Here is a 22,045-nt window from a genome sequence, read left to right on the forward strand (position 1 = left end):
TATGAGTGGTTGCTCATTAAATCACAGAGTTCAAGGGCTATTTGACCTAATGTGTTTTTTATTTCCTTGCTTATTCAGTGCATGTATAAGTAATTGCATTGTTTAGCCTCAGTTTGGGGCTGCATTGGTGTGAGAAAAAATTATATATGTGCATACATATATGCGGAGCTAGATATATGTGATTTCCATATATATTTGTATATTATTTTCGGGGTCCCTGCACGTGGGCGGGAATATTCAGTGCTTATGACTATTGATGAGGGTGTCCTGGAAGAGAATGATATTTATAGTGTGACCAGTGGGAGGCAAGAGTATAATCTGTGACTAAATCCTATGCTTACTTGGTGTTCAGAAACTGGAACTCAGTGGAAAATATTGACCAAGGCAATGCTTTCAGCAATGTATTTACCTGAGTGAGTGAAACAATTGACACTGTAGATGAGCATCGTAGACCACACTGCATGATAAACAACCTAGGTTTCCCAAATGCCATCAGGATGAAGCTTTGTGCTGTTAAAAGTGATGTCACTGAGGCCTGAGGCAGGAATTGGTGGTCATACTTGATGACATCACTTATGCTTCAGAAATGTCACTTAAAATGTCATCAGTGACATAATTTGAGGTGTTATCAATGATGCCAAGTGTGAGGTCATAAGAAGTATATTGGGAGCTTGAGTTTTGGTCTTGCAGCTTCCCCTTACTGACAATATTTTCGTGTTTTTTAGGTTCCCAACTGCAATTGCTTTAACTGTTTCTAAGATTTGCACTAAACGTGAGCCAAAATTTCAGGCCAGCAGTAACGATTCTTTTGTGATATTTTGTTTTTGTATGGTGACATTGTGCAACAAGCAAGAGAAGGTGTTGGCCTGGCATTATGCCTGCATTATCCACATCACCAACTGAGCATAGCCTTTGGCCATTTGCACTGGGGAATGGATGCAGTTTGTTCTACAGAAAAACCCTGCACTCAGTCTCCATAGTTCTCATACTCTGGCTGGGCGTTGCTGGTGTTGGAAGAAAAAAAATCTCCAAAATTGCACCAAAAGGGAGTTCACATTGCTTACTATGCACAACTGTTAGCTATATACACTGGGCACTGGGCACAGGGCCACATCTGAGTTCAGCTCACATAACTCCCCAATGACCTGCATGTTCTTCGGTTGTGCACAGCTGGTCTAGGAGGTAATATTGCTGGGGCAGAAATTACATGACCACTGTCCCTACACAGCTGCAGAGGCCTTTTTTTTATTACACAAATTCCCAAAATCGCACGTCGACGGAGCATAGCCTTAGGAAGGGAGTACCAGGTTCTGACTGCAGTGCACCACATCCACAAAAACAAAAAACACAGATCTGGGCCATCCACACTACGGTCTGGAGGAAGGGCATGGGTTTCGACCAAACCATGCACCCAACTCTAGTAGCCATCAAATGCCATGCACAGGACCAAAGGCTTTAACTCCTGAGTCATGGCAATTCCTAAACTCAAGGTTAATGCACAGCATGCTATACTTATGTGCGTATATGCTATATATAAAGTGGCAGGATGAGAATCTCCCCAGCATGGTATACAGGTGTGTTCTCCTGCACTGATCTAATCTAGCATGGAAGCAGAGATCTTAGCCTGCCCCAGACATTGTGAGGTCCAGGACCTGTCCTGGGATCCCTAAAGGTGAATCAAGTGAGCCCTCAGAGTGGATAGAGGATTACTGTCCCAGTTTTTGATATAGCACAAAAAGTGGTGGTGATAGCATAGTGTGTTTTATGAATCCATACTATGATTAGACCTTTTTATCTGTGTCAATGAGAGTAAGGGCGCCTGCCCCTCTCGAGCAAAGTTCCAGTATTATGCAAAAACCCAAACACTGTACTGACATCCTGTATACCGAGTGCATATTTAGTATGTGTGTAATGCATGGGTGGTAGTATGAATATGTGTGTGAGTGCGTATATATGTGTGTGCATATTTGTGTGTCTCTTTAGATATTGAAACCTATAGTATCAATTTTGAATGTACCTGGTTCAGCATGGCACAAGGTGGATGATGAGGCTAGCTTACCTGGACAGTGGAAGTATGAATGACCTTAGCTGGACACTTGGGCATAAAGAAAGACTTAGAATGGGTTGGCATAATTGTTTAACTGGCCAGGGGTGCACTGAGACAGAGATTTTGTAGAACCTGTTCCTACATGCCAACTGAGTTGTTAGTCAGGACAGGACAGGGCAGTGGCAATAGTGCCACTGCCCATTGTAGATGTTGAATTTCAGCACCTATGACTTGAAATCGTTGGTCCATATGACCTCACCCTCTTACCATTAGGCAACAAGTATATCTTCATTTTAGTGGACAATGCCAGCAGGTAACTAGAGGTGGTACCTCTGAGGAGCACTTGTGCAAAGGTAGTAGATGGGGCCCTCATATGGATCTTTTCATGGGTTGGATTTCCTAAGACAGTGGTTACTGACAGGGGACAACTTTGTTTCCTCATACATGAGAGAAATGTGGGAGAAAGCTGGTGTAACTGCCACTTGCCCATCGTTATGGAAAGGTTTAACAATAAGCATTAAGAGCTTGATGGGAACCCTGCCAGAGGACCTGAGGTATAAGTGAGGTCCTCTCCTGACATGCCTCTTATTCACACAAAGAGAAATTCAACAGAAAGGTTTCGGATATAGCCCCTTTGAGCCTCTGAGTGGAAAGGTACTTCAGAGTCACCTAAGAAGGATGCTGGCGGACTATGCAATTGGCCTCAGGAAATTGATGGTGCAGTAAATATGCTTGGCAAAGAAAAACCTCTATGCAAACCAACAGCTGATGATGATGGAGGGGTGTGATCAGAATGTGACGTTGACTAGGTATCAGGAGGGTCAGAAGGAGTTGGTGCTGAAGCCCATTTGTTCAAGAACTTTGGAAGGTAAGTGTTGTGGGTCACGCAAAGTGTTACAGAAGGTTTCTAAGGTAAACAACTTGGTGGACACAGGTGGTACAAGGGAGCCAAAGAGGGTGCTCCCGGTCAACCGGCTTAAGCCACGTCTCCAGAGATATTTTAAAGGGAGTATCATGGTAATGACAGAGTAGGTTGAGGAAGACAGAGAACTATTTCCTGATCGTTTGCATGGTGATATGAAGGATCGTTCTTTGAATGGGGCACAACCTGCCCTAAGCAGCCAAGAGATTGAAGGGAGGTGCTGGTATGATTTTCCCATCTCTCATCTCTTATGGCTGCCAAGGTTGATAGATGTCTGTTTACACAACACTGATACAGGAGATAGCATGTCAGCGAAAAGCAAAACTTACAGGATGTCTGACCGAGCCAAGGAGTGCATCAAGTCAGAGGTTGCCAAGATACTGGATTTGGGGGTGGTTGCATGTTCCTGCAGTCCTTGGGCCAATCTAGTAGTGTTGGTATCCTATCAATGCTCCACAGACTTGCACTTTTGTGTGCGGCTACCGGTTTCTAAATGAGGTGACAAAGACCGAAACAAACCCAATTCACAGAGAGGACGGGCTAATGGACCAGGTGGGTGCCGGTCGTTAATTGACTAACCAGTGGCCATTGGTACACTGCAGTAGGGCCTAGGACAAAGAAGAAGACTACATTATCTACATCAAAAGGATTAGATCAGTTTAGAGTTAAGCTTTTATGTCTTTAGAACAGTGGTTCCCAAAATGGGGTCCCTGGAGCCCTAGGGTCAATGACACATTCCCAGGGGGTCCCCAGGCAGCAATTTTCAAAGCAACAATAAAAGCGTCAAGATAACTCCGGTGATTAATGTACTTGTTTGAGAGAGAGATGGGAGTTTTGTCTATTGGCAGCTTTGACTCCTCTATGGATGCGTGGTGGTTTAATATGCCTGCTGCAAAGAACATGTAACATGCATTTAAAAAAACAATATTTTATGTGCATAGCTAAGTGGGTTACGGCTTTTGTCACGGAGCTTCTGTTGTTACTGTGCAGTTCAGAAGTTACAATCGTAAACTAGCACAGTGAGCTATGAACTGCAATCAAAGAGCTGCATTCAAACTGCATGGTAGAAGGTAGTAAGTTATGTTTTCTCTCAGTCTTTCATTATCCTGATGCTGATAATAAAGGTTTATTTGGGTACAAATAAATTATTATTATTAACGCCAGTGCTAACCACTGTTAGGTTCTGAATCCTGAGTTTGTGCTTCTCCAGACCAAGCACTATTACAAAAATGCTTACAGGTATTGATGACATAAATTCCACATCTTGAAGTCACCTTTGCCTTATGTAACAATTTCTATACACTGATTTGCACATGTAGGATTCATTGTCTCTGCCCTACACTGGTATGAGAGATGCTATGAAACAAATGGAATACATGTGACAGAGGAGCTATGGAGAGATAAGAGGTATTGTTGGAGGGAGATAGTGAGGGAATCATTGAGGAGCGTTGTATCCTGCTACACAGTAAGGTCATCATTTACTATGCTTTAAAAGGTAATGCAATTCAATATACAATGACAAATGTATGTGAAATGCTCCATTTTTCCCCGATTTTATTGTGGGTGGACAGCCCACCAAAGCTCCCTTTGTAGTGCTCAGGCTCACTCGCAACACTTAGTGTGCACAGTGGAGGGACTGTTCTGACAACTTTTGCAAGGGCTGCCTGGGGTTTCCAGTACGGCCCTGGCAGAAGCAGGAGCCTCATACCTCATAAAAGCAAACATTGAAAAAAGTTAGTCGCCGAGGTGCAGCATTAACCTTTCCATTAAAGGGCCATATGTATCAAGCCTGTTTCCCGTTTGCAAAAGGCAGATTTTCAGAATCGGCCCGTTAGCGAATTGGAAAAAGCCTTTTGGGATGTACTATCCCAAAAGGCGATCGCAAAATAGAGAATTGCAAAATTTGTGATTCCCTATTTTGCTAATGCAATTAAGGAATTGCAAATTGCGATTCCTTAAATGCAATTCTGGAAGCACAAGAAATGTGCTGTTCAGCCTAAAGGAATTGGAAATTACACCACCTTCAAGTTGGTGGCAATTTGCAAATTTCTTTAAAAAAAAAAGGGCATGCATATTTCAGGGGTGCAACAGTGTGTCCTTTTGGCATCCTTGCAACCTTGAAATTGCATTCTCAATTTGCGAGTCTCTAATTGGTAATCCCAAATTGAGAATGTCTTCCCATTCATTCCTATGGGCCTTCTAGCCCATAGGAATGAATGGGAAGGTATTCCTTATTGCCAATATCAATTTGCGATTCTCAAATAAGGAATATGTAGGATTCGCAAAATGTTTATCAAATCCTACATACATTGCATTTTACGATTCTCTAATTGCAATTCGATAAAAATTGTAATTTGACAATCGCAGTACTCTTTTTTGATACATATGGCCCAAAATCTTTAGATTTTTGCAAATGTTTTCAATATAAAAAAATCTAATCGTTAGCTAATAGAGTATTTGGTTGGTATGCACTGGTTTGTGTATTTTTCACAGACTGCTGTTTTAATGTTCGAAATGTAAATAGTACAAATTGCTTGGGGGTCCCCGGCTTCCAGTAGTGACTTACTGGGTGTCCTCAAGAGTCAAAAGTTTGGGAACCACTGCTTTAGAATGTTCCTGCCATGTTGCATCGCTGGTGAACCATGTTCTCTCAGAGCTAGAAGAGTTCTGTGAAGCAGTGTGCTTCCACCCCCTTCTGTTTAAAAAGACTCCCTTGAGCCATTGAGCTGATGAATATTTGGAGATGCACCTGTGCGCCTGTGAGAGGTACTGAGACCTGAAAGGATTGTGGCAGCTTGCTCTGAAACGCCAGATAAATTTAGTTTTTTTAATCTCTACTGATGAAGGATAGTATCCAGAAACACATTTGTCAGCACTAACCTGCACCAACTTCGGTGAAACACTTCAGCAAAAACTCAAGTAAGCATTTTAAATGAACTGCATTTACCATAATGTTAAGGGGTGTACTGTGCTGGGAGGTGAAGCAGTGTGATCCCACCCCCTTCTGATTGATCAAAAATGTTTAGCCATATTGTAGGCACTGAGGAGGTTTGGGCCTCACTTACTTTGTCCTATGTTTGTTGTCCAAATAGACCACAAACTACTCAAATGGTTGATGGTAATGAAAGGTGTTGTAATTTGTGAAACTGGTTTGTACAACTGAGAAACTACCCTTTGTATTGGTTTTCTTTTAATGTTGGTTATGCTTGACTTGTAATCTTCTGGATTTTTTTTTGGTTTGCTTTGTGTAATGTATGCGTAATGTGTCTGTTAACTACACTTGTGGGGTTAAGGGATACCCTAGGTTTTTGATTTGCTTTGTCGTATGTTTATGCTCTATATTGACTGTGTGTGATGGGTGCACACGTGTTGGGTTACCTCTAGTGTAGTGTAACTTCTCACATCAGTTTTGTTTATACCCTTTGTTTTTGGTTTTTTATTGATACTCATTGTATGATTCGGGTGTGTTTTGGGTTAAAAGGATACCCTAGTTTTGTTTTGGGTTAAGGGTTACCCTAGATTTTCGAGTTTTGTCTTGTGTTACTGACTTGTGTAGGGAAAGGATGTGTTATATATTGTTTTAATGCATTCTTCTTTTCCTGACTTCTTTATTTTCTGTATTTTATCTGCTTCTATTCTTGACTTGTATATTTTCTTTCCAGACTTGTGCTTTTGTATTTTCTTTCCAGACTCGTGTATTTTTATCTTCTTCTATTTTGTGATTTTATCTTCTTCTGTTTCTTTTGAATGTTTTGATTATTAAAAGGGGAGATGTGGTGTAATGTGCTATTTACTAATGCAGTCTCTCCACTGTAGTTCTCTGCCTGTCTGCTCAGCCTGTGGTGAGGTCACTTGGAATGTTGAGGTTGGTTTGTATGTAGCAGAGAATCCGTTGGTGTGATGGGCTGAGCAGAGAGGACCTTGCTCCTGGTGGGGCATTACCAGGTATTCCCAGGCATCTACTTATCATCTTGTATCTCAGAGCCTGTTGATTACTTCATGAATAAATCTTCTATAACTAAATACAAGACATGTTTAAGCCTCTTACTTCGTTTTAACAAAAGGTTAGAATCCCATGTTGCTGAGATGGTATATATCATTACAAGTCTTAGACCCCGATTACGACTTTGGCTGTCATGCTACCGCTGTCGAAACTGCGGCTGATTCACTGCCGCACAGTTAGTGGCCCGACTGCCCAATTACGAGACATGTGCCTACATGGACGAAACACAGCTGCGGTCCTGCTGCCAGGAAATTCTGACCGCAGCTGGATAGGCCAATGCACCTGTTGGAGGGCGGACTGCCAGAGTTACAGCCGGCCCAATCACGACATGCATCTCCGCCGACGTGACTGTGGTGGTCCAAGCACCACAAATGAGCTGGCAGAAAGGGAGGAATTGATGGCTGAAATTCAGCTGCACACAGCTTTCACCATCCTGGTCCGCCATGGAGCCGATTGCACACTTTCTGCCACTGCTGCTCCCGCTAGATGATGTCCAAAACCCACACTGTCATGAATGCAACAGCCGGTAAGCCACAATCCATCCCATTTCCATTGACATTCCGTTTAAAAGCTGCGAGCCTCTTCAGGTGTTTGGGGGCTTTGGGCCAAACAATTCTGGGGTCCCTGTTCAGAACAGTTTGTCATGTATAAACGAAATTCATCTCATTGATACCCTTTTTGGCCAGGTCACTGACATACAGGCACACCCTTCAAAATTGCAAATGTGTCCACATCTAATATTTATGGATAGTGATATGTGTTCTTCATATTGCAATACTACAGCAGCTCCTCGACTACGTAATATGACATAAGCTTTGTGACACCCTACCATGTCTCACATGCCAGGTGCTGAAACAGAAAGACATTGTACCTGCAAAATGTATGCAATAGACTTTCAAATATCACCCACATCTTAAAGTAGTTTGTGTAACATGTAAACAAAACCAATCTGTCGAAGTAGTCTTTCAAGCTCATCATGGCAACACTTTCTGCATAACAGGTTTGGCAAATGAAACATTGGCAAGTTAATAAGATTGCAAATCAAAATTAATGGCGAAAAACTCGTAGAAAATCTAAATAGTTTTGTATTCTCACTTTAGAGATATCTTTCTCTATTAGTCCAAATTAAATAGCTCAAAAATGAAACCAAATGGCAGTCCATTAAAAAATTTAAAGTCTTGTTGACTCCTGTGCTGTTGCACGCTTGTCTCCAAAAACACATTCAGGGAAAACTCCCCAAGAAGGGGCATCTAGAGGGCAGTCTAGGCACCTCAATGTTGTCACTTGGGAGGGGTGTGGTCAGGATTCGGAGAAGTGGGTTTAGTTTTAGGGGGGGTGGTCCTGACTTTTAGAGGGGTATTTTTGATTTTGGAAGGGGATTTGAACTTCTAAGGAGTACGGCTGGGTTTAGTGGTGGTGGGGGAGTGGAGGTCCACTTTCACAAGGGAGTAGAGGGATGTGGAAGGGATAGGTTGAGGTGTAGAAGAGGTCGTCTTGGTTTTGGGAGGGGGTATTGGCTGTGGCATGGGTAAGGCCAAGGGTAAATAGGAAGCTCTCTTGGGGAGACAGGGCAGGTGGTATGGGAGGTAGTAGGGCTTGGGAGATACAGGGAGTGGAAGTGTCAGGTATGGAGGCGTATGTTGTTGGTGCAGGTGTGCGTGGGTCTGATGTATGTTATTTGTGCTGTAGGTCTATGTTGTGTGGACGTTTGCCTTTTCTGGCTGTAAGTGCTGTGGATGTGCTTGGTATGCTGGCTGTGGTGGATGTGTCTTGTGGTGTGGTATCTCGTTGTAAGATGGGTGTAGAGGATGTGTCTGTTGTGTGGGTGTGTTGTGTGGAAGTATGATGGGATGGGTCTGTGGGTGCGGCTGTGGTGTCTGGGGGAATGTTTAGTGAGGTGGTTGTGAGGGCATTCGTGTTTGGGGAGTGGATTTGTGACTGTTTTTTCTGGTGTTTGTGTGTGCGGCTCATGTCTCTTGAAGTGTGTGTGTGAGCTTATGTTTGACTGTGCTTTATTGAAGTGTGTGTGTGTGTGAATGTTTGAGTGTGCTTGGGATAGGCATGGGAATACTGAGTTTGGATGGCAAAGAGGCTGAAGGTGGGGCGGAAGTTTGGGATTGGTGGAAGGCAGTTATGAAGGAGGAGGCCAGAGCCTGAAAAGATCTCTATGGGGCAGACATAGCACTGTTGGTACCTTGCAGGAAAGCCATCATCAATTGCAGTTGGCTGCCTTGCCCTTGGATGGTAGGCAGTAGTGCTGTGTGTCCTCCAGAGATGTTCCTCAGGAGGCCAATAATCTCCTTACACTGGGCATTGGAAAGGGGGGGTCAGGGGCTGGGGTGCCTGGATCAAAGGAGAGGGCTCCCCTCTTAGGGAAGTGTAATGGCTGGATTTTCTGAGTAGGTGGGATCAGCCCCCAGGGGCCCCTCCAACCCAGCCAGAACGTACTCACCTTCTTCCCTCCTCAGGACTCCTCTATCCAGGCACCTGGTACCTACCTGAGGATGGGGAACTCGCAATATACAAGCTCATATTATTAAGAACACCACTAAATCTATAGGGATACTAAGAATACTCACTGATTACTAGGGATATCCATACCCTACACCACACTTATTCACATCAGTTGGTCTCGCGGCCACCCTGACCCAGACCGTTCTACCCTAGGGCAGATCTGACACACAATCTGGTGCGTCTACACACGGGCCTGCAGAACCCAATGCTCCCTTTTCCAAATTGTTCGCGATCCTGCGAAACTACGCGTCAGTGTCCTTCCTGACGTTCTCACTTATTCAAGCCACAATCTGGTGGATTTACACGTTGGTGTCCTCCCCAACGCTCTCATTAACGCCGCATATCAACGACGACCACATTCCTATGAACACCTATACATATATATATATATATATATTGGGAAGTCTCTTCACTAAGGGTCTGCTACTACAATAATATTATGGGATGGTGTACTAACTTAGTCCCTTGGTTGCAAGTCTCCTCTCTCCCTCACTATTACTTACCTGATCAGGGGTAGCATCTGTTCAAACAGCAATACTTACCAGGAAAGATTATTCTTACTGTATGAGGACAAAGATATACACACTATGTGACTGAGTTCATTTCTTGATTTAAGCGCTCCTACCCCCCTCTTATCCATCAGTGGCTCAACAGCAACTGGCTTGAAGCCAGGATAACTTTATCATAAAAGAACTCATGCACACTAATTCACTAATTAATGGGGTCATTTATTATTAGTACAACACAGATCTGACAAAGACTATAGGTAGAACACACCACTTGAAAGAGAAGGATTACACATAACAGGAACACTCCGCTGAAAGGGAAAAGATTGGACATAAAGTGTAAATGTAACTAATTCAGACTACCTCACCTATTAGAAGGAAGATTTCTCTCTCTGCCTCTGGTGGGATTAGGGCTCTCTCTCTGCCTCTGGTGGGATTAGGGCTCTCTCTCTGCCTCTGGTGGGATTAGGGCTCTCTCTGTCTCTCCCTCCTTCACCACATCACCACGCCTCTGGTTCAGTTGCTCCAGCTGACAGCCTTCTTTGATGCTCTCTGCACTGCTTTCCTCTCTCCTCATCTTCAGCAATCGTCTGCCTTCTTTCTCCATTCAAGAACTGCACTCTATTCTGCAGCTCCCAGCAGACATCCTCTCTCTCTCTGCAAGCTATTCGGAGCTCCAAGTTGTTCTGGGCTCCCAGCAGTCCTGTGCTCCAAGCTGTTCTGAGCACCACACTGAACTGCACACCACGCTGCAATGACTTCCAAAACTGAACTGACCACTCCTCCTCTCCTGTAGCTCACTATTATGGATTCCTCTCCCCTCATGGAAATTTCCACCGGAGGGCTGTCTCCTACCGAATTCCTGTGCCAGCTCCCAGGCTTCCACGCAACCGCAGTGGCCATCTGCTTGTTACGTCTGGGCCCAAGAGAAAAACACATTTCTCGGATAAGAAGCAGTCCTAACTGGATTTTCCCTCTAACACAACAGCCTTAACTGAAAACATTGCCTTTGCCCTAAAAAGCCTCTCTGCTTCCATCAAGATGGAGTCTCTCTAGCTTTAGGCCTGTAGGCCTGAAAGGGGTGAAATGCTCCTTAGCTCTGTCAGAATACCTACATAAACCATACCAATATGTCTAATATGTCAAAGCCAATAGGCAATAGACAGGTTAAAGTCAAGAATAAAGGCATATTAAGCAGCTATCCTCTTCTAGGTCTGGAAAAAGGGCTTAAAAGGGCCAACACAGGCTAAGAATACCTATACTAGATGCGAGCAAGACTAATGATCTATATCACTGCTAAATAAAGCCAAAAACTCTGCCATTACAGGAAGTAGGCCGGACAACTGTGTGAGGAGCAACAGGGAGTGTGGAGCTGGAACTGGGGTGGCAGAAAAAGATGGTGTTGGGAGAGTTCTTGTCTGGTCCACCACCATTAGAGTGTCCACTGGAGCTTGACTTTGAAGATGTTGTCTGAAGTCTGTGTCCTCCGTTGCACTCCCCTCACCCTACGAGGCACTGGTTCCATCAGTGTCTTGAGTGTCATGACTGTAACAACTGTGGCCAGCTGCTTCCAAAACAATGTGGGCCTTTTCTCCTTTGCTTGCCTGTGATGAAGCTGCAATGACATTGAAATTAGTTTTATTGCATCTGCCTAAACACACTTGACCATGAACATTCAACACACAACATTTTGAAAGTGCACAGATGACACCAGCTGCAAGGTCCACTATATGGTCATCAGCAATGGCATGAACACATGAAAGCATGCTGGATGACCTGTAAGCAGTTGCTCACAGTGATGTCAAAATCACTGGCAGCTCCAAATCCAGGAGTGAACTTGTCTCTACTGAATCCCGATGTATGTACTTGGATAGTTTATCACCTTGTATATGTTGGCCCTTGTGGTATACCACAGTGACCTGGTGTCATCAATTATGATGGGTAGAATATATATTAGCAACACTGTCCACACAAGTTCCTGAATACAACAAATGGACATATACCCATGAAAACATGATTATGAAATGGTGTTCATGCAATACACCTATAGATGTAATAAGTGGAGTAGCAGAAATCAGGTCACATACCAACTCGTATCACACTGTTGATACTTACCAATTGAAACCTCCTCTATGTCCACTGCCCAAAAAGTGTAATGAAAGATGTACATAGGTATCTTTGATTTGCTATGTATCACATGTTCACTGCAAATGCAGACTGGACACAATGTGAGTCAAAATCTGTGCGCAAGTCGACCACAAATATTCACATCATAAGACAACACCTCAGCCTAGGAACATCTCCAATCCAGTTTGGTACTGCTGACACATAATAATTGCAATTAGTTGGAAATCCATTTATAAGACACACATCTCATTTACATCTAGCACAAGCCTAGAACATGCTGCATGTGTAATTCTCACATGCTGAGCACTACCAGTGCATGAATGCACATTATTTTTAGTCATCTGCTGACTGTCCCCAATCCCAGTCATGTCTTACACTGTTTAAGCAGGTCACTAACATCATGTATCCCTGGGCCATTCTACATGTACTGTGATGTGAGCTATTATGAAACATAAAACACCATTGTGACCCACTCAAGGGTAAACTACTTTTACACGACTGTACAGACCGTTTTACAACCAGGCCCATTGACCTGACACATACAGTACATACAGCCTAGTATCATAGTATAGACTACATCCCAACACTTCGGTCACAAAGAAAGTGCTGGAATGTGTGTCACTAAGAGCTCCCTTTCTGGGGATGTGTGGATATGTGGACTACTTAATGGAATGTCATACTATGTATGACTGAGTTTATGTGGCATGTACTGCCATCTCAGAACACACCTTTTGCCATATATAGCACTGTTGAAGAGATGATATTAACATACAATTGCATTTCTTGTTTGTACTGTTTATTGTCACATATATGGTGATTCACATATCAATTTCCCTTCATAAGTAACCAACTATCTACACTGGTATCGTGTCAAACGTGCAGTTGGCATGTACAGTGCAAGCCTGACTTTTGGAAAGTGTCAACAGGCCTGTGGGAATAAGGGGCCTGTCACAAGTAAATGACACATATTTACAATGAGGGTCAATGAAAAGGAGTATCAGGTCTGGGAGTTACCTCAGTCACAATTCCAAATGTAGTCCATGTAATAGCAATCAAGGCTAATATTTGTTCAGAAATTCTCATTTGAGGAATATCCAAAGATCTGCAGGTTTACAGGGAGATTGCCCTGTGCATCAGTAGTACTGCCACAGTAACTGTGCCCCAACCAGGGCCAGGGCCCAGACTTTGTACAACTCATTGACAGACCTTGATCTCTGCAGGCTGAACATTATGATCTGACATCACCTTTCCACCACTGAAATTCATGAAAGCACCTCTAGTTGCCATCCAAAACGTGACCTCAAGGTTGTGTGGCACCCTGAATGTGTCTGCGAGGCATGGCTAGCTCCCAGACAACATTTTGGTGAGCCCTGATGTATGCTGAGTGATATGTGGGAACGTACAAATAGCTAACCTCATCCTCAACTGCTTCTTAACATATACATACACAAGTCATGCCGTAAAGCCTGTACATTACTGAGCACATTTACCATGATCCAATTAACAAACAGGTCTTATGTACCATGATATGTATAAATGCATAGATATGTCCATGCAACACAGTTAACATCTAGGGCTTTCCACTTATCACAATGATAATGTTAGGTACACAATATACAGTGCTCCACAACCAATTACAGCATTAACCTATGTAGAGACCACAAAATGTTACAAGATAGTTCAGGATTCACTCTGGGTCTCAGAGGTACATAGTAGGCTGTGGGAATGTAAAGGATGGAGTTAATCAGAGAGAAATCTATGTAAAATTGGTACCTGTTCCTCTGGTGAGTCCTAGAGCTGGCCATACAGTGAAAGCACTTCATCTACCAGTTTTTTAACTCCTCTGGAGAGAAGGCAGGGGCTCTCTTACCTGCATGGCTTGGCATGGTTGCTTTCAGTGGTGGCAAACATCGGCTAAAGTGGAGGAGGTGTAGATACCAGCAATGTCAGGAAACAAGTGAGCTGCTTTTCAAACCACGGCATACATGTAATCTGTCATCAGCGGAGATGGAAACAGCCATGGGCCCTCTACCATCACAATCATCAACGTTAGCCTATGGCTGTGTGCGTCCTGGAGTATATCACCCACCATGTGGTTGATTTCCGCCAACTGTGGTAGTTTCATATTGTCCAATATGCAAGGTCAGGCATCTGCCATTTAGCGGCTAAGTTCAGTATAGGTGACTGTTAAGAGTGCCGCCACCACACCAAATGAGGGCTGACATGTTTACAGAAGACCTATGCCATTGCCCTGTGATTTCCATCTGTGTAGTGCATCACGGTGCATAAACTCAAAATGTGCATGGTACGCCGCAGTTCACGGTTTTTGATAAAAAATTGCTAAAAATAACACTATTGTGCTAAGACTTGTCTGAATGTATTATTTGCAAATGTGAAGAACACAATGGGAATTATTGCTGGACGTTGGACGGTAGACAATTATCATGTGGATTATGTGCCATGTTTTCTGAAACAGTTATGTGTTGTCACATTACTTTTGGGTGACTCATCACATATGTTACTGTGGACATTGTGGCCAATCTTACAAAACTGTTTCCACTCCACACATAGGTACCCTGGGAGAAGGAGTTAGCATCCTCCATTTCCAGATCTTTAGACCATGGAAGAAAGGAATGCAATAAAGAAGTTCTGTTTGAATAGAGAAATGGTACAGGATATGTGTCATCAGTTGGAGGCTGATCTCAGCCTTAAATTACTAATCCCACATCTATCCCGACCCATTGGAAACTTAGGGCAACACTGAATTTTCTGCCCATAGGTTCCTTTCAATACAATGTGGCTATATCTGGTGGTATGTCACAACCAATGTTCACTGGTGTACTACAAGATGTGCCTACAGCAATGATGAGGCACATTGACAGCTACATCCCGTTCCCCAGACCTGATGATGTAGCCAATGTGAAGGGTGACATCTATGGATTTGGTTGTGTCCTACATGTGGTTAGAGCCATTGATGATGATATTGCCTTGATACCACAGCAAGCCAGGGAACAAGGTTCCGGGAACAAGAAGCACTTCCATTCATTCAACGTGCAAGTTGTCAGCATACCAGATTTGTACACCTTAAATGTCTATGGCTGGTTCCCATGACTCCTTCATACTGTGGAACAGCACCATATCCCAGCTGAAGTCACAACTACTACAGGAGATGGTCAGGCTTGTTTGTAAGTTTGAAGTATCCTAACTTTGTGGGGTAATGTCAAGTACCATGACCTACAAATTTGTAGCTATTCTTTGCACTTATGTCTGTCTTCCTTCTAGGAGACTCGGTGTATCCCAACTGTCCATGGCTGTTGGCACTGCTGAGGAATCAAACAAAATCAAGGGAAGTCTGCTTCAATGAGTCCCATGGAAGAACACGGCGGCCAGTGGAGCGGGCTATTGGGGTCCTGAAGGTGAGATTCAGGTGTCTGGACAAAACTAGGGGAGCTCTCCTCTGCTCACCCGGGAAGGTGTTCAAATCACTGTGGCCTGCTACATGATCCACAAAATCACCCTGAGGCGGAACATCCCTTAAATTACAGAGGATGGAGACCATGAAGTGCCACCAGGTGAAGATCCTGAAATGGCAAATGAGGATAGTGGTGATGAAGAAGAAGCCGACTTGCGTCCGGCTCATCAACAATTTCTTCTCATGAATGTAAGAATCTAGTGAAATGTCATGACTTGGCATGTTACAGCAACTCTTGTGATGATGTGATAAGTATGTTAAGGCACAGTTTTAGGAAGTTAAAACTCTGGAAAATCCCGGTGAAAAGTGCTTGTGGATGATCCTTTGACAAATGGTCATTTGTTGCTGATGGATTGTTCTGCTTTGATATTTTGTCATGGAATGTGGTCTCCAGAATTGGACTACATGAAATGTTTAATATGCTTGGTTTCCTAGCTCATCTTTTGGTTTTGGGCTGTTTTAGGTACCTTCACCGTGTCATCCTCATTTGGACATTTCAGCATTGTGACATTGGCGGCTCTATGATGCTGTTTGCAAGTACGAAGGGGCTATGGGTTGTTCCTGGGAATAACTGTCACATACTTTGGGGTGTACAAATCCTGTACCAAGACAGCTTGCACAGTGATAGGATGAAACATAAGAGGAAAAATCCATTGAGCGTGTTCCTTGTTGTGTGGTGGTCCTAATGCAATATGTGTGCAATCATGTATTTTCACATAATAAGTTTAGTGGGGCCGAAACATTCTAGACTTCCTTCACATTCTCTAAATCCTCATTGCGGGAAAACTGTATGTGGCTGTTGATGTGTCTCCTTCATTGTAGGCCACACTGCTTGTGGCACACCACTGACATTTGTTTGCGACATTCCACCAAATGCGGATATACTGTGATCAGAAATTGTTGTACTGCCTTACGTCTGTTTATTGGTGTTAGTGATGTGGGATTCCATTTAAGGGGTAGGCAAAATGGTGCAGCTGATGACATATACCAATACAAATTTGCCAATTCTATTGGAATTTCTATGAGGTATCCCCTCCTTCCATGTTGTGAAGGTCTGCACCTGAAAATGAGATAATTGAAACACATTATTTGAGTCATGTATAAATTGCTATGTTGCTGACATGATGCCTGCCTATCGTTGGAACAATGGAATAAAGATGTCATGAGACAATACACTTGTATGCATGCGTAGGGGTGACATGTTTGTGATCCTGAGCTAAACACTGTGTCCATGCAACATATCTATGATTACACAAGCTGATATTTTTGGAATTGTAAAGTTCAAATGGGAGAAGATATATACTTTGCTAGATGTGAAATATAATACATCAGGCAAATAGAGTCTAACTAGTGTATTTATTGCAGCGAGAAGTTAGAAAAAAAACATAGGCAAAACAAAACAGTGAAAACCAAGAGTGATGAAGTCAGTTATGGTGAATGAAAACATAGTGGTATATGCCAAATTGTCAGAAGTCCAAAATACTACTCCCATCAGGAAGGAAAACGTGTCCAGAAACAGTCCACAGAGTGAATGTGTGACACACACACACTGGAGGAAATTAGATGTAAGGTTTCTTGCTGGTAGTGGTTGGTATCTTGCCATCCGCACTTCCTGGATTATATGGTGGTCGACCCTGCCTGCTAATGGGATCGGCTGCTGCAGGTACAGGGGTATATGCAGGCGTGAGTCCTCTGGCAGGGCCTCCCTTCCTGTGGGTGCTACAGATGTAGATGGCCAGTATGCAGTTGGACCACAGGAAGAGGTCGATGGTGGTGAAAAAGCCCTCCACAGGGTTGTGTTAATGTCCTGCAGCACCCCGAAGAGGCAGTCCATGATGGTGTTGATGGCTGCACCCTCCTGGTATAAGTCTCTCTGCAGCGGCTTCATCTCCCAGATTTCAGTTACTACCTGTCCCATCACGCCTTGGGACTCCTGTAGGCTTCCAAGACTTGGTCAATGGCAGCCTGGGTATGAGTGGCCCCAGTGGCCTCTCTCTACAGGCCCGCTGTCCCCTCCTATGACCCCTACCTCTACCCCACCCCCATGAGCTGGTGCCATTGGCACCGGGTGCCCTCTACCCCTGGTCCTGGTTGCTCTGTGACTAGGCTAGTGATTCTCACCTCAGAATCCAGGACTGGGGGGGGCACAAGATGGTAGTAACTGTGCTAGATGCTAAGTTTGAGGGGACTGGAGTTGGCTGAGGTTTTGCAGCTGGGGTTGGAGGTGTTGCTGTAAGGACAGTGAGACTCACTGTTGCAATCCGCCCAGGCTGACCAGATGTGTTAGGACCATCATCCATGCCCATATCTCCAGGAATGCCGTCATCACTGAGGGCTTCATCCGGGGGTGTCGTTGAAATCTGTTCGTTGACTAAGCTCGGCCCAGGTGCTGGGCCAGATCGAACTGTTGTGAAATAGAGAACACTGTTAAAGTTAGAAGTGTGGTATCTAGATCCAAATGTTTTGTCACAGTAAGTAGAGACAAACCAAACACAAAATAGGTAGAGATTACTATATTGGTTAATTTCTGCGATAGTGAACTTGTTTAGAAGACATTTGGAGAAATTAATTACATGTAGTGGAATTGAACAGCTCATTAGATGTGTTGATATGATGCATTTTGAAATAAGGCATGAACATGAAATCTCACAAACAATTTAGACAACACAGTGGAGGAGTCACTTGTGCATCTGACCAGTCCAAGGCCTAATTGTGTACAATGCAGGCAAACACACAACTTGGTTGTATATTTAGCATTGGTCATCATGTGAGCAGTGCAGAGGAACTGGGTCACCTGCCACTTCTAATTATCTAACTTAGCAGAATGCCTTACAAATATTTGAGGCACACACTTGGTATGGTGTCACTCATGCAATCAGTAGTTTCAGTTAAGGAAACAAGGACAACAGCAAGCTAAGTTGGCAGGCATGTCTCTGAGCATAGCATTGTAAGTAGATTGCGAAGTCCCTGTGAATTGAACATCAGTAGTAACATGTCAGACAAGTCAGAAAGGACAAGATCGCAGTCAAATCTTGTTTTCTGTTACAGACACAGGGCCTCATGGTAGTTGTAGTTGTTTTAATCTCTACTTCCCAACACTACACATATGGGGTCCTCCATGAGCAGTGAACATTGGTTGTTACATGGCAGACCAGTGAGAATGGGCAAGGTTACTATTGCATCTTGTTTTCTGTTACAAACACAGGGCCTCATGGTAGTTGTAGTTGTTATAATCTCTACTTCCCAATACTACACATATGGGGTCCTCCATGAGCAGTGAACATTGGTTGTTACTTGGCAGACCAGTGAGAATGGGCAAGGTTATTATTGCATCTTGTTTTCGGTTACAGACACAGGGCCACATGGTAGTTGTCGTTATTACAATCTCGACTTCCCAACACTTGACAAATAGTTAGTCTTACATACCTGCTGGCAAAATGCTGTTGGGCTGGAGAATACATTTACATATATCATGGGTCCTGGGATGATATTTCTATGGTAATACACTTAAAGACATCATTCCAACACGTAGCAGGTAATGGAGATTGATACATGTGATCTTAAATACAACATGACACATTGACACTGAGAATGATACATCTCTTAGAATTGCATGTTAGAAGAGTAGATAGACAACACAATAGTAAAAGCTGAGATGAGAGCATACAAGACATTGAAGTGTTGTAATAGTTAGAGAGGTGTAACTTACCAGACTTCGCTGCCCCAGATATTCCGATCAAGCCCTCTGAATGCAGGATGGCCAAGACCTTCTACTCCCAGGAAAAAAGTTTAATTGGGCTGCTGCCAGTCCGCTGTTCCTTCCGGTATTACGTGGAGGCCAGGGACAGCACCTTCCCCCTCGGGTCGTCGTTCCACCTCTTCCCAATTTCCTCCTTTGTGCACAGGGTGGTACCCACAGCATTCACTCTGTTGACTATTCTGTCCCCCATTTCCATTTTCTTACTGACAGTATTATATTCGACTTGGGCTCCCAACAATTGTGGCTCCACTCTTAGGATTTCATCCACCATGACTGACAACTCAACCTCTGAAAAACAAGGATTCTTTTGCCATGACATGACTGTAAAATAAAATGTGTGACAATGACTAAATAAACAAGGGATATTAGGAAAATGCCAAGAAAAAGTGAGGATAGTGTAAAATGTGATAGGGAAAAAAGAGATGCCTTGTCTCATCATGAAGTGTGGTCTCCGTCTTGCTGTGCTGCAGTGGAGAGGTAAAGGATCATGGTCTGGGATGGGGTGTGTTTTACAGTGTGATTCTCAAGTGTGTCCACTTGGCCAATGGATGTCAGCAGTCTTGTTTTTATATCCACTGTTCTGTTGCTTTGCTGATAGCGTACCATGACGGCCTACCGCTGGGGGTGAACCGCTGTGAAGGAACCACAATTACGACTATGTATTTGTATTCGGCGATAAGCTGCCGGACTGGTGGACAACGGAGTACGCATAATCAACTTTGCAGTCCGCCACGGCGCTGGCGGGACACACTTTGTCGACGCAGTCGGCAGTTCAGGCTGCATGAATTGTAATACAGCGGGCGGAAGGACTAGAGATCAATTCTACCCACATCTACACTAGGGAAAATCTGAAAGTGACCAGTGCCGGCCAGCACCGATCTGGAGAGAGGAGGCAGGGGTAAAGGGGTGTAAAAAGAAAGGGGGGAAAACTTACCTGATTGACCCATTTCTCCTCGTCATCCCTCCGTCGTCTATCCCGGCCAGGAATTAGTAGGCACCAGGCTACCCATAGCCAACCACAACACTGCAATGCACCATCGCGATTAGTCTGAGTGTCGAGGTTCGGTGCTCAGACCGGCAGTGGGACCGCTTCTACGGAAAGGGAGGCTCACTTGCTTCGCTTGCATGTTGGCAACAAAGCTTTAATTTGAAGTGGGGGGGGGGGGTTAATTTTCTGTCTACTCTCTTGCTCTACAGTCTGTTTGGTTTTCTGTTTATAAAATTAAATAATTGTGGCAAAGCATATGATTGGAAAAAAGTCTTTAAAGGCAAAGGACTGCATCCCTAGCTCTCAGGCACCATCTAATTCAGTGATACTCAAAGTTTGGGATGGGGGCTGCATGTGGCCCTCCTGACATTTACATGCGGCCCCCTTGTTCAAAGAAGCACTGGGGTGTGATTTACTTGACTCCACTAAATTTGAAAAAGAAGTTAAATAAACAGGCAGGCATCTCTTTAAATGTTATTTGAATCTTGCACCAAACTTGTAAAATATGATAAAGTAAATTCAATAAGTGCTTTTCGTGAACCTGCTGAACCGTTTTACCTTAGTACATCAGTGTATTGAGAAATATTTTTTATAGTGATAATTTACATACACGATATTAGAAACATTCATGCTTCCACCCACCCCGACAACAATGCCAATAGTGAACCAAGAGGCAAGTCAGTCGTTATGTGCACCCTTTGGGAAACCTGGTTGCTGTTATACACAAATAACATTATAGTTTATTAAATAAGACACAGGTTTTGTACAGTGCAAATCCTAAAGTCTTTTATTTGGAGCTCGTCTTATATGTGATAATGAAGTAAAAGGAGGGAAAATGAAATTAAAACTATTGCCTAGGATCAGACAGTTTGATCAGATGGGAAAGCTGGGATTGATCCAGATTTTCTGGTTTCACATTGAGCAATTCAGTCACTAGATGTAGATGCTTCACCTCCTCTACACCTACCTAACACCTCCCCACCCCTCCGCCCCGCCCACTCAAGAGCCACCCAATGGCTTCAATGTGGTCCTCGGTCACATCACAGACCAAACATTTTGGCCCATGGGAACATGTTTGTGAGTACTCATGATCTAACTTTAATCAGGTGGCTGTTGCAAAAGGAAAACATTTAAGATGGGATCTAAATCAGACCGTTAAACAGTATACGTACACTTAGCACACTAAACTAAGTTTGAGTTGTTTCTCGCTACTTTCATTAGTTTGCAAACAAAATGTACCTGAAAGTCTTCTTTCACTGCTTGTATATTATACTGGAAAAATGACAGATAGTTTTGGAAGAAGAGCGCCAATAAAACAGAGAAGGCACTTGGGACCAACAAAAGACTCTTCGACACTGGTGCCTTATCTGGAAAAGATAAACATGTGTAGTCAGTATACAAAGTGAGACATTGAGAGCAATAATAGGTAGGTTATGGTATACAGCCATTTTGAATGAATTGTTCTTTAGAGTTGTTAAGAAGTGCCAATTAAACTCCTACATATGAACTTAGAAGCCGATCAGCGATGTTTCCGCACACACTAACACTTTGTTTGCACAAACGTATCCTCAGAGGTGTGAATTAAATAGTGTTTCAAAAGTTGTCCTTTTGTATGTATGTGTAAGAGCGAGAGAGAGAGAGGCAGACAGTGAGTTTCACATGTGCCAGAGCTTTTCTGTTGAATACATACATGTTACATACAGGCC

At 43.6% G+C, this 22,045-nt stretch overlaps 1 protein-coding gene across 1 annotated transcript in view; it reads right to left on the reverse strand.

Moving 5' to 3' along the window:
* UBAC2 (UBA domain containing 2) overlaps positions 1-22,045 on the reverse strand; it is an 873,507-nt gene that overhangs the window by 795,946 nt on the left and 55,516 nt on the right. The window contains exon 2 of the mRNA XM_086934381.1: positions 21,579-21,706. Coding sequence (XP_086790507.1) covers positions 21,579-21,706 — 128 coding nt within the window. The remainder of the gene's footprint in view (positions 1-21,578; positions 21,707-22,045) is intronic.

The sequence above is a fragment of the Lissotriton vulgaris genome, chromosome 8 (genome assembly GCF_964263255.1).
Source record: "Lissotriton vulgaris chromosome 8, aLisVul1.2, whole genome shotgun sequence".
NCBI classification, from domain to species: Eukaryota; Metazoa; Chordata; class Amphibia; order Caudata; family Salamandridae; genus Lissotriton; species Lissotriton vulgaris.